Source organism: Cebus imitator, unplaced genomic scaffold (genome assembly GCF_001604975.1).
Source record: "Cebus imitator isolate Cc_AM_T3 unplaced genomic scaffold, Cebus_imitator-1.0 Scaffold4, whole genome shotgun sequence".
NCBI classification, from domain to species: domain Eukaryota; kingdom Metazoa; phylum Chordata; class Mammalia; order Primates; family Cebidae; genus Cebus; species Cebus imitator.
The window spans coordinates 9921148-9935483 of record NW_016107319.1 but is presented as its reverse complement, the minus strand read 5'-3'; the positions used below and the strand labels follow the sequence as shown (position 1 = coordinate 9935483).

Here is a 14336-nt window from a genome sequence, read left to right as displayed (position 1 = left end):
TCTCTTTAAAACCCTAAACAGAATATTTACAGAAAATTTATTGATACATTAACCAAAGAGTATTTTCATTGAGTTCTGAAGGAACATGTACATTTAAAGTCATATTTGGCAAGAATTATTATGTTAAAAATTTGTACAGGTGACAGCTTACATAGCCAAGATTTTTTAAAAACAAGTGAGCTCTTCTCCAGTGAGGTTCGATTCAATGGAAATCTGCAACATTCTAATAACATATACTCTGACAGTCTTACTATGGCGAAAAGCACTTTACAAATGTTTAATGCTGGAATTTTATAAAGATTGGCTGTTTTCTTGCTTTTTCATCCGTCGTTAATGATTATATGTTGGCACAAGGATACCTTGCTAGATTAGATCCACAGCACATTAAAGACTGTTTGCTTTCTCACTCCCCTTCTTTCCAATTAAGTTGGTGAAAAATGTAACTTTAGTATTTTACAGGACAGGGTAAAGGTGTTTCATCTAGGTGATGTCTATATTATAAAAATAAAATAAAAAATATAAATACGTAACACAAACCCAGTGCCTATTGTTAAATAAAATATACAGTAAAAGCAGACCTTTTAGGAAGACTGATTTTAAAATATGCCATTATGATTTAATTATAAAACCCTTGAAAACAGTCTTGAGATTAAGATGAAGTAACCAGATTTCTCTGCCAATAAAAAGGTAAGTGCGTAACATTCTGTAATTGGATACACTGACAAAAATGAAGATTACAATTTTATATCAAGTTGCTCACTTAGAAATTCATCAGGGAGTTCTGAAACATTCTCTCTCAGTATAGTACTTTAATATAAAAATATTGCCTTTTTATTAGATCCATCAGATTGCACAGTAATGTTTCAAAACTCTATTAAAGTTGACTTTAGTGATTACAGACAGAAAATTCCTGGGAAGTCAAATAATCTATTCTGGTGACATAAAAAATCCATTATCAATTTACAATGGAATTTCTGCATAAATTACTCTGCACAGGGAAGTATATACTTTAAAAGTTCATCTGTTATGCAGCCATGCATATAGGGGTTATGAGTGTGTGTATGTGCATATGTGAACAAACGTGCTGACATACACACAAAAGATCTGCACATTTTTGGAAATTATTTTTAAATTAGTGAAAGAGAATGAAATCACAGGAGTGTGTAGCAGGATAACAGTCTTTTTAATGACAGGATAAAAAATAAATGCCCATTGGAAAGGAATAGTCAAACAGTCCCATAAACTATACAATGTAACTTGTTAGATCCAGCAAGTAAGATGTCATGTCAATGATCTGATCAAGAATACCTGCCCTGGTCACTCTGCGGATGTTTCTGTCCACTTGTTCACATTGAGGACCAAGATATCCTTTTTTACAGAGGCACTTGTTTGGTCTAACACAGACACCTCCATGACGACAAGCTGGCTCACATTTTGCTGGGAGAGAAAAAGAGCAAGAACATCATACTCTCATTCTGTATGTCAGAAACAGGACTGAGCATGAGACCAGCAAATATTTGCTGACTAAGGGAAGCGAGGGAAAGAAGAAGGGAGATAATTACAAAATGATCTGAAAGATAAATATATGTAAGTAGGAAACAGGCTTTTACACTTATAGTTATTTGGGGGCCTGAACTCAGCAGAGAATGAGAGACATTTCTAGAGAAGCAGAGATCACGAGAAACAAATGCAACCCTCTGCAAAATTAACTCTTTTTAAAATGAAGATTTTAGTCCTTTGAAATCTCTGCTCCACAGGAGCCTTCCCTACAGACGGCCCCGCACGCTCTAATATTTTCCCATTCCTTCAAGGTAGGACCTCAACATGGAAGCAGTCCAGCCTGAGGGGGAGACACAGAGGCTCCAGCATCTCCAATGCAACATAAAGGAACAGTTTTGGATTTTGGTTAGGTGGAATAACCACCATATAAACTCCCTTGAATTCCTCCTTTCCCTTGCTTCCAGGGGGCACACAGCATATGCTTTGCTCTCTGATTACACTTTGAAGTCCCTTTCTGGAGTCAGTGCAATTGGCCAGCAAAGGATGTTTTGAGCAAACCTTTTTAGGGTCATCCTACAGCCCAGAATTTATTTATTAAAGAATTTTTACCACTGCATTATAAATGGGAATATAAAGATTTAATGCTAAAATGAAACATGAAGTTGGGTGTATAAATTGCCATTTTCTGGTAAGATAAATCTGGGGAGTACAATCCCTGTGGATGGAGTCAAATTCCTTCAATACATTTCCTTATGTTTTGACGAGACAGGGTCATTTTGACCTTTCAAATGCATTAATCAAATTCCAGGGGCCTGTGGTTGACACATGGAAAAGAAAAAATAAGAAGAAAATAAACAATTTTATCTTTTAAATCTGTGGGAGATGAGAAAACAATGTGAGTACATTAATAAAATTCTCGTTTGCGTACAAAATAAACATTACTTTTATAAAATGATTTTGGTAAATGTTATATATTCAAATGATTTAAATTTACTCAGTGTAAAGATGAAAGTACCTCATGGAGTAAAACTTTACGATAACTCAATGTATGTCTATTTTAATTTATATCACAGTTTACTATTAATATCAATTAAGGTATGTATAATGCCACCCGTATTCAAGATAATTCATTCATCCTCAGTTTAAACATACTGCCACCAGAAGGTTTCAGGTAACATAAGAGATTAGGCAAAATGCAAAGCAGGGAATATAGCAGAATGGACACTATTATGTTATATTCTGTTACTAAAAGATGTAGAGAGGCTGAGTGTGGTGGCTCACATCTGTAATCCAAGCACTCTGTAAAGGTGAGGCGGGCGGATCACATGAGGTTGAAGTTCAAGACCAGCCTGGCCAACATGGAAAACCCATCTCCACTAAAAATACAAAAATTAACAGGGCATGGTTGTGGGCACCTATAATCCCAGCTACTCAGGAAGCTGAAGCAGGAGAATCATTTGAACCCAGGAGGTGGAGGCTTCAGTGAGCTGAGATCACCTCACTGCACTCCAGCCTGGGCAACAGAGAGAGACTCCATCTTAAAAAAAAATGCAGAGAAAGTAGATATTGTCAGGTAGCAAAGGAAACGGAGAGACAATATATTATCAGGAATTTGAATATCACTGCATTTGAATACTGATTGTCATATTTTTGGTCAACTAACAAAAAGAGAGAGGATGGGTCAAAAAATTGTGAGCATTTGTTTTAAATAATGTAATTACTTAATTTCTGTTGAGTTTTAATTTTGATATCTCCTTCCTAGATACATAACCATAGTATTAATTAAACACATCATGTTATTAATGCCGATGCAATGCAAGTTTAAAATATATTCTCTATATGTGATTTTCAATGTTGGTTATTTTTGTTAGACAATATAAAAACAGACAAGTTATAGTTATAATTTTTTGAAACAAATACATCTTGAGGACCAACAAAGAGCATTTATGAGTTAATAATATTAAATGTTAATTTGAGATTTTAATTTTCATTGGCAATAAGTATTTTAATATTTGAAATAGCTGAGATCAAAATCTTTTAGAAGTGTTGATATATGCTGGTTGTTAATTATGCATATTCAATTTTAAACTCTAGGTTTCTAAATTTATCTAATTTTCTTACTTCACACAAAGTAGAACTTAAACGTCATTGCACATAATTGAGGAAATATCAAGTTACAGGCTAGAACAACCCTGGAATAAATCTCCTTTGCTGTCTCTGAGCAGATGCACACCTAGTTGATGGTTCACAGGGGGGTGGCGAAAAGCATGAAAAAAATCTCATAATATATCTCTAAATAACTGCATTTCTCCTTTTATTTAATAACACCCACTGAAAAGCCCTGTTTTTAGTCTGCTGTAGCAGGAAAGCAAGCAGTAAAGCCAGGGAGGTCATTTACGGGGTGTCTGGAAAATGCTAGCACTTGGAGGGGGGCTTTGCATGTTTTAAGTCATCGCTAGTGTGAAATCTCAGAGCCCAGGACTGCGAGGTCCACAAGATGATCCAGTTGTGCTGTTTTTTACTTTTTGAAAGGATTCAGTCATTTAAAGATTTTGTATCTTTATAATTAACTTACATAGGTGAATTGTTTACATTAAGAAAATGAGCAAGATTTTACTTACAAGCTCGGAGACAGATGAGCATTAATAGCATTGCAAGTGGCTAACCACTTTTGAACACTATACAATTGTAGAAGAAACAATGGATGTCGAGTTCTTGAGTACCTAAGGACTGGCTCGTCCCCAGTCCTTTCAGGTGAAAACAGAAATACTAACCGATTCTGCAGAAGTCCCCCTCCCAGCCTGCACTGCAGCAGCACTTTCCTGTGGGGGTGCAGTAGCCGTTTCGACAGAGCCTGGAGCACTCCGAGGCCAGCGTCTGTGCGGGTTGTACCGTGGCTCTGCATTCCTCAGGCATTAAAGGTCTACATTAAAAGACAATAGTTGAAAGTGTATTCTCGTTGAAAATCAACATTGGAACGAAATCTAGTGATTCAGTGGCTTACAAAACATGCCTCTTACTTTATAGAGAGGATTTTTTAAAAAGTGACTCAGTCAGATATATTACTGTCTAAGGACAGGAAATACATACAGTGAGGAAACAAATTAAGTTGTTTGGAACCCAACTGAACACATTAAACATTCTCAGAAATTTTATCCTGATCAAAACCCACTGATGAAAACTATGTTTAATTAAATTAATATTTCACATTTGGTAACTAAGAATTTCTAACCGTTGAAATATTTAAAATAAATATGTATAAATATCTTAAAACTTTCTCTTTTATATCTACAAAAATGTTTAGGAATAGTGTCTGAGAGAGTTTCCCTTGTTATTGACGCAGTTGGTGGTACTACAGGGCTGAAGGCATTCATCAAAATGACTTGTGGCCTATGGAGCTTTGGAATCAATTTTTGTTTTAATTTTACATTTCTTTTGAGGTAATAGTTTCAGACTGATTTTTCTTGAAAGGTGACCATAATATATGTGTGTACACTATTGAGTCAAAGTTTAAACTCCATGCACAGAAAGATCAATATATATATATATACTGATTATACATAAGTAATCTGATTTGGATCCATATATAATGATTATACATATAAATAATTTGATTTTGTCCTGCTATAAGGAAAAAGAATGCCAAAAGTAGCAAACAGAGGCCGGGCGCGGTGGCTCACGCCTGTAACCCCAGCACTTTGGGAGGCTGAGGCAGGCAGATCACAAGGTCAAGAGATTGAGACCATCCTGGCCAACACGGTGAAACCCCGTCTCTACCAAAAATATAAAAATTAGCCGTGCATGGTGACAAGCGCTTGTGGTCCCAGCTACTCGGGAGGCTGAGGCAGAAGAATTGCTTGAACTCAGGAGGCAGATGTTGCAGTGAGCTGAGATTGCACCACTGCACTCCAGCCTGGTGACAGAGCAAGACCCTATCTCAAAAAAAAAAAAAGTAGCAAACAGAAACATCTTATTTGTAATGTAAAAAGTCATAGATTTTAATTGTTCTACAACTGACATCATTTATAGAGGAAACCGAGATGCCTTCAGAAGATTTTTATGGATCTTACTGTATTTAAAGTAAGACGTCATTTGAGCTGGGTCAGGCTGGAGTCATGGTCACAACTGCTCATTATCTAATTTTCAGGGAAAAAATGCAGTGGCACATTCCTAACAGTCACTGTTACCTGTGCCACAGTGTGGTGAGAAGCTTCTTTTCAGTTAAGGAATGTAAATGAATGCTTTCATTGCCAGTCAAATCAACAACATTAGGATGGCCAAACAAACGGACACCTTAAGTATCATAAAAAGAAGGTGATCATTACAGGTCAAAACCCCAAGGGTAAATTACAGAACGTTCTGAGATAAGCAAATAATTAAGCCCTGCAGACTCAGCTTTTTTGAGATAGGTTACCTTATGTCCCTATGGCAATATAAACAATGATAATAATCTGAGGCCTGACTTCAGGCTGTTTCCACAAGGACTCAAAACCATATATGTTAAAAACCAAAATATTTAAAATGTACAGTGACTTCTCTAGCTCTTCTCCCCAAGGAAAGTTCCACTCTATGTTGAAAGTGCTGTGTTCTGCAGCTAACATGATAATTCAGAAAACTCCCTTAAATTTGTTCAGTCTCTTATTTGAATCTAGGAATGGTCAATTTATGTGAAAGGTCCTTCAGGCATTCTATGCCCTAAGCATATTTTTATTCAAAAAAACATTAACAATTTCCATGTGTTCCTCAAGAATGTCTTTCTGAGAGTAAGGGTGGGGTGGTATAAGGTAGAGAAAATGTTAAATGGCTATGCCAGGGAAAGTAAGGACACAATCTTCGTCGTCTTCTTGTCCTTGAGTATCCCATGTATATTCTATTTCTTTCTCATTTAAAATTTTTATTTTGTTTGTGAGACAATGGTGGCGTTTCTGACCACCAGAAGAGCAATTTTTCAGTAGCCATGATCATTTACTAAGTGGCATTCTGTAAAAAAAATATGCTAATTGAACTTGTAGAATTCTGTGCATCTAACTTCTATTCCTTACTCACTTGCTCACCCACTTTCTGACTCATTCAAGAAAAGAGACTCAGAAATAGGGTATGTCAAAAATATATTACATGCTATAGGCAATGCAAAATATGCAGGTACTTACCCTCACTTACTACTCTATGAGATGGTTTATGCCTGAATAGGTGCATCTAAAGAGATGGCATCATTTAGGTCATGAATATAGGTCAACTTAGTTAAACAACTAGAAAATGTTGCCTGTTTGAGGCAAAGTATAGGAACACCGATTCCTGGACACTGGGAAGAGGAATGAGGACATGATGAATAGAAATCCGATACTGACGGGCAATTCTTTAGGGGAGAGTGTCTGACCTGTTTCCCTGCTGATACTCCAATTGGATGCTTTGACTATTTTTCACCAAACATTCAAACATATGAAAACTCAGATTAGGAAGAAGATTCTAAATTGTTTTTTCTTTTTTTCCGACTAAGATTTGGTAAATGCTTGCCTACCCACGGATGTAGTAATTATTTCACACCTGGGCTTGTTTACTTTAATTTATATAAGATTGTGTGGCTGTCATATACAAACATTGTAATTCTCTCAACTTTTATTTAAATACCAGGAGAAATTATCTTTTTTTGGTCTATACAGTGATAAAAAAACATTCTGTATTTATTATACTAAACCAATCCTCTCTCTTTTAAACTGTTACTCTATCTGGGCTCCCTTAATATGAACACTGACATAAAAGATTGAGTGTCTCTTATAGGGCTTTGTTTCTCTTCAGGAATAGGCTGTTTATTTCTCTCTCTTCTTTTTTTTTTTTCTTCTTCACTGAAGGTTTTCTGAGAGCAGAAGCTACATATTCAATCTTCTTCAAGTCGAATCATTTACTCAGGTAAGTACTGTGCTCTTCAGGGAGATAAGACATAAATACTACAGGGGTAAGTACTGCGCTCTTCAGGGGCATAAGACATAAATACTACAGGGGTAAGTACTGCGCTCTTCAGGGGCATAAGACATAAATACTACAGGGTCCTGAGCCTCGCAGAGACTACTGCGGGAAAGATAAACATGCATACACAAAAGTGTAATGCATTCCGATTTTGCTATGGCACAGGTGTACATGAAGTATCATAGAAATACACGAGGAGGCAACTAGTTTAAGAGATGTTATAGAGAGATGACATTTACGCCACCATGTATTTTATCTTTTCAGCTACTCATATTCATAGGAACTAGGAAAATACTGTATAGGCAGTCAATAGAAGTTTATTAAATTAAATTAGGTCAGGTATGATGGCTCATGCCTGTAATCTCAGCATTTTGGGAGGCCAAGACAGGTGGACCACCTGAGTTCAGGAGTTCGAGACCAGCCTGGCCAACATGGTGAAACCCCATCTCTACTAAAAATTCAAAAATTAGCTGGGTGTCGTGGTGGGTGCCTGTAGTTAGAGCTGCTCAGGGGGCTGAGGCAGGAGAATCGCTTGAACCAGGGAGGCAGAGATTGCAGTGAGCTGAGATCACGTCACTGCACTCCAGCCTGGGTAACAAGAGTGAAACTCTATCTCAAAATAAATAAATTGAATTTAATAGTAGTAACTTTCTCAAATACACTCTCTGAAATATGAACTCCATGAGGACAAATATTTCCTCTCTTCTCTTGTGGTTCCCCAGGACCTAGATGGATGTGTTGCACATGGAAAATGATTCATAAAAATCTGTTGAATGAATGAAATTAATAAGAATATGGAATTTTAAAAGGGTGTTTGTGTTGGGTGAAGATATGAGGAAAATATGGGCCATTCAGGGAAAGGATATCCTTAAAATCTAATTGCTATACCTTCATATCATAAACACAAACATTTACTGTATTTCTCTCTATTGACTAAATAAATTTGTCTTAAAGTTTTTTCCAAGGTACAGTTGAATTCATTCTGAAAGATGTATTTTTATACTAACTACAACCATAGTAAATGAACAGAAGGCTAAGCAAGTCAAGGTCAGCATGAGATAAAGAGATAGGATTGTCTTCTTTTCCAGATGGGAATTAAGTCAACAGATTAAAATTCAATTTTCTAATATTTGGTAGTGTCTGACAAAGATTTTTCGTGATTCCAACTATTCCCCTGCAATAACTCTTTGTAATGGTGACATTCTCCCTTTTACGGAAAAGAACAGGCCTCCTTTACATGGAATAAAGAGAAACAAAAACGGAATAAATAGTACCTTTAAACTTACTTATTATTGTCATGTTGAAATAGACCATCTTACGTATACTTAAGTACTACATATACACACCTAGATAGGATATAAACAAAACTTTAGGGTATATTTCTGTGCTGCATTAACCCATTTTCATACTTATTTTTATCGGACTGGAAAATTGGGTGCTTTAATGTATGATCTAATAAGAATCACTTAAATTGTCTCATTCTTCTTTTAAACATTAACTCTTTAAACTTTTGGCACTCTATTAAATGAAGTTTGAAGTAACTTTCAAAACAGAAAATGTACCCCAGAGGGTGTTTAGGCTTGTATAAAAGAATACTTCTAGCCTATTTGTTGACAGCTATCTCCATAGCCCTTGAACTTAATTTAAATCAGAAAAACATATTTCCTAGTCCCTTCACACATGACAAATAATGAAACACCAAAACCCTAGTACAAAAAACTGTCCAACATTCTTTAATGTATAAAACACTATTTTCAGAAATTTAAAATATTTTCTTAGAAACCGACTTTGGCTTGCTTTGTGTAGTAGTATAAAGATTTGGATACTTTTTTGAAAACAAAGGAGAAGTTGAGAAGCATAAGTGATTTATAACACGCGTTATAGGTGATGACTCTGTGAATAGCTAAGATCAACAGTGAAAGTCTTTGGGTAATGGTATTATGAATGGTTTTCGTTTCATGATATTTAATTTAATGGATGAACAAATAAACCAATACACAGGAAATCCTTTGATTCTGTTTGGAGGTACAAGGATAAATCCTGTCTGAGCAAGAGTAACTACTTCCACATGAGCACTGCAGAAATCTATTTTGTCTCACAAAAAGGAAAGGAGCTCATTCTGAAATTTTTGTGAGCTGTCTAGATTTTGAATTCATTTCATTGTAAAACAAGATATACAGATCATGAGTAATACTATGTATGAAATTCTGATGGAGGTTTTAGAAGTTGTAATAATTCTGTAGCCTCTCTCTTAGACAGCTATGTGTTTAAGGGTGGAAGGTGATGTAAGAGCTGTCTTAATCCCTCATCCACAGACACGCTGGGATACATGGAAAAGAACACCCTTGCAACTCTAACGTTTAAAAAACTACTTATCTTCCATGTTTTTTTCATTCTCATGAGTTAGGAAAAATTGACAAGTCAAAATCCTCATTCCACAGAATGCGGAATCTTAGGCCCTAACCCCAGATCTACTGATTTTGAATCTTTAACAAGATGGCCAGGTGACTCGCATGCATATCCAAGTTTGTGAGGCCTGTTTCTAAATTAGGACCATTTCCCAGCCAGGAGGAATTAATGTGGCCATTAATTAGTGTGTTCAGGCACTTCCAAGTACAGAATCCTCTGAAATCTTCCAACTGGGTGGAGTCTTTGCCGTGAACAAGGAGGCAGTCTTCGAATGCCACAGCAGATTCTATGGTTTAATGAATTTCCTCACACCGTAAGCAACTCGATTACAGAGTGATTATCCTTGACCACTCATCATTTTAAAGCCAATACTCATCACTTTTACCTAAAAAAGGGTAAGGAAGTGAAAAATATCTCATGATGGGATAAAGTTTTACTGTCTCCCATCTGCAGAGCTTTAGGCATAGGAATAAGTGCTAGTATGTGTACCAGCTGGGTACTTGCTGCGTCATCTGTGTATTAATCATTTTAGTGCCTTTCTCAAAGGCAGTACACAAACTGTTATTTCTCCTCTTCATAATTGTCTTTAATCTGACTGTTCACTGAATTTTTCCTGGTGATATCAATGTTTCTTACTTCAGTGTCAGTTTACTGATAAGGAGTAAAATGCTGTATTCTGAATGATTTACTGCGTGTTTTGAGACCACATGTAGCCATTTTGTAGCAGCTTTAAAAACAACAATGCGGCCAGGCTACGTGTCGCACGCCTGTAATCCCAGCACTTTGGGAGGCCGAGGTGGGTGGATCACGAGGTCAGGAGTTTGAGACCAGCCTGACCACCACGGTGAAACCCTGTCTCTACTAAAAATACAAAAATTAGCCGGGTGTGGTGGCTTGTGCCTGTAATCCCAGCTATTCAGGAGACTGAGGCAGGAGAATTGCTTGAATCCTGGGAAGGGGAGGTTGCAGTGAGCCGAGATCATGCCACTGCCCTCTAGCCTGGGTGAAAGAGTGAGACTCCGTCTCAAACAAAACAAAACAAGCTAACAAACAAAATGCATTATATAAACTTAATTTAGCTGAGGAATCATATATTTATAATAAAATCATATTCCATAGTGGAGCCAATGGAATCTATTCCTGTGTAACCATGTAATATTGATCTCATTGGGACTTCACGGCAGTAGAAACAGCAACACACATTTCCTAATGGTATCTTTCAAGTACTATTTGAAGTACAGCAAGGAATTAAATGTTTTAAGAGTTACTGCTTTCATTTTATTTTTAAGGAATATCTTCCTTGACATCATAGCGTATATAGGCTGCAGAAATATCTATTTTATGTATTCTTAAATAATTCTGGGCTGAGCGTGGTGGCTCACACCTGTAATCCCAGCACTTTCGGAGGCCAAGGTGAGCGTATCACAAGGTCAGCAGTTCAAGACCAACCTGACCAACATGGTGAAACCCCGTCTCTACTAAAAATACAAAAAAAATTTAGCTGGGTGTGGTGGCTCACGCCTGTAATCCCAGCTATTCAGGAGGCTAAGGCAGGAGACTCACTTGAACCCAGGGAGCAGAGGCTGCAGTGAGCCAAGATGGCACCATTGCACTCCAGCCTGGGCAACAGAGAAGACTGGTCTCAAAACAAAACAAACAAACAACAAAAATAAACAGAGGGTGAGGGGGTTGGGGAGGGATAACATGAGGAGAAATGCCAGATATAGGTGACAGGGAGATGGAGGCAGTAAACTACCTTGCCATGTATGTACCTATGCAACAATCCTATAAGAACTTCGCACGCAGATCTTGTGCAATAGATCTAGAACCTACAGTACAATTAAAAAAAAACCCCGATATTAGAACAAAGAGAAAACAAACCTTTAAATTCAAGGATAACTCTGAACTTATGTACTTTATGAATTATATTCAAATTTTTAATTTGTACTACATATTTCTAAAAGTCAAGTTTAGGGTTGATAAAGCTAATGTTCTATCTTATTTTTACACAGTGTCTAGAAATTTCTCTGTTCTGAAATGTGCTGAAAACAAGTAGAGCTTGGCATTGACTGTCTTCTTTGTGACTAATAGTCTCTTCAGAAATAGTCTCTTTCTCTCTCTATCATGTTAGGAAATGGTGAGAGGGTGGCAACGTGCAAACCAGAAACAGAGCCTTTACCAAGAATCCAACCATGCTGGCACCCTGCTCTTGGATTTCCTTCAGTACCATCACAAGTAGATGTCTGTTGTTTAAGCCACCTGTTGTTATAGCAACCTAAGCTGACTAAGACAAGGGCTTATGGGAAGAATTGGTTTGGGGCAGACCCCTCAAGATCTGTGCAGCTTTGTAACTAAAGCAGTGGTGAAAACAAAAGTTGGTATCTTGGAAGAAAGTTTGAGCAACCAAGCGAGCAGCTCAGAAGTAGCTGGAGGGTGCTTCAAGAAATTAGAAACACACAGACAAAATGATGATGGAAGTGGAACTCTGAAAAGACGATGTGCACCCTGAAGAGAGCCATGCAAGGCTTTGGGGTGACTCTTGGAGGAGGGAAACCCAGTGTAGGCATTTATTTTTCATTGACAGCTCAGCTGAGAAGGCTTTTTCTGCCTGTGCAACAGCTAGGCTGAGGGTATGTTCCTTTCCTTATAATTCTGGTTACGTCTTGCTTGAGAAGCTACATAACTTTCATGTTATGCTGATATTCTTTTTTGTATTTGAGCTTATTAGTGTTAAAGAAATTCATAATGTAGCAGAACAGATTTGAATGGGAAGCTGAATCATGGTGAGTTTTACCTACATCAATAATTTCTGGATCATTCATTTGGCAATTTATGATGTACAGTGTTATGGTACAGTATTTTTGTTGAAAAGTGTTTTATTTCAAATGATATTTTTAATATTTTAATAATGTATGCAATCTCCTGATTTAAAGTAAAAATCAACTTCTTAGGGGATGGGACCAATTTCTCATTTATTTTCTCCCTCCATAGCACATAACGCAAATACAATATCTTGAACATAGGAGACATACAAAAAATGCTTCTAATGACATCAGGACTAATAAAATCAGGACTCCTGGATTATATCTTTACTTACTCTGATATGACACAAATATAAAAACTAATTAATTAGGGTATGATTTTAAAAAAGCCAATGCCATTGCTTCCTAATATAAAGAAGGAAATACATTCTGTTCAGAATTTCATGTCCAAAATCAAGTTTTTAACTTAAATACTTAATTCATAAACCATAATTGATAAAAATGTTAGAAACCAAGTATTGCTTATGCAACTTAATATAACCAGAGAATTTTTTTCTGATTTTATCTATTTTTATTGTGATGAAAATAGCTCAGGGGAATGACAACTAATTAACAAATAGAATAAATAGGCTGGGCGTGGTGGCTCATGCCTGTAATCTCAGCACTTTGGGAGGCCAATGCAGGTGGATCACCTGAGGTCAGGAGTTTGAGACCTGCCTGGCCAATTGGTGAAAACCCGTCTCTACAAAAAATACAAAAAATTAACCAGGTGTGGTGGCGTGCACTTGTAATCCCAGCTACTCGGGAGGCTGAGGCAGGAGAACCGCTTGAACCTGAGAGGCAGAGGTTGCAGTGAGCCAAGATCATGCCATTGCACTCTGGCCTGGGCAACAAAAACAAAACTCCGTCTCAAACACAGACACACACACACACACACACACACACACACACACACTAAATAACACTTGTATTACAACATAATCCAAAAGACTTAAAGAATGGAGTATTTTTCTTTTAGAAATCATCAAAAAATAAATTATTAACTCCATTTCCCCACTCATAAAGCAATACATCTACCAGTGTTTTAATTTCATATCATATGAAGGTAGAAATTTAAATATCACTAAACACTTTAAAGGAAAAAAGAAAGTTAAGACAAGTTTCTTTCCTATAAAAAAGCACGGAAATGTCAGTTCAAATTCTCTTTGAAGATGACTAGCCTGATGAATTTCCAAATTTCAATGTTCATATATCATTTATTTGTCATAGCTGACAAAAATGTCATTTAAATGACAAATTTTTTAACTCAACCAAAATGGATTAGTAACAAATGATGTTAAGATGCAGTTTTTTCTTTATAAGCTACGTCTTCCTCTAGAAAACGTCTTTTCAAAAAATTTGCATGACTGTTTTAGAGATATCTAATGCAACATTAAATCTGCCTTTATCTAAGGTACTGCAATATCTGAAGATATACTACCTTACAATAAAAGTATCAGATATTCAAAAGTACTAATATCAGACATCTAGCGTTGCCCTAGAAGAGACAGTGGCAGGCATAGTAATGATGGTGGCCATGTTAATAAAAAAATATGCTTTTAAGAGTTTTTGACTCAATATATAAGTCTCACTTTGAAGAATATATTCTTCATCATTTACATTCTCCATTTTATATCTTTTTTTTTTTTTTTTTTTTTTTTT

The 14336-nt window shown here is 36.5% G+C and overlaps 1 protein-coding gene across 1 annotated transcript in view; it reads right to left on the bottom strand.

The window, feature by feature from the left end:
* Positions 1-1164: 1164 nt before the first annotated feature.
* LOC108308657 (hedgehog interacting protein) overlaps positions 1165-14336 on the bottom strand; it is a 94632-nt gene continuing 81460 nt past the window's right edge. The window contains exons 12-13 of the mRNA XM_017534555.2: positions 4275-4423; positions 1165-1437 (exon numbers count right to left, since the gene is read on the bottom strand). Of these exons, the coding sequence (XP_017390044.1) occupies positions 1244-1437; positions 4275-4423 (343 nt within the window). The 3' untranslated portion in view covers positions 1165-1243. The remainder of the gene's footprint in view (positions 1438-4274; positions 4424-14336) is intronic.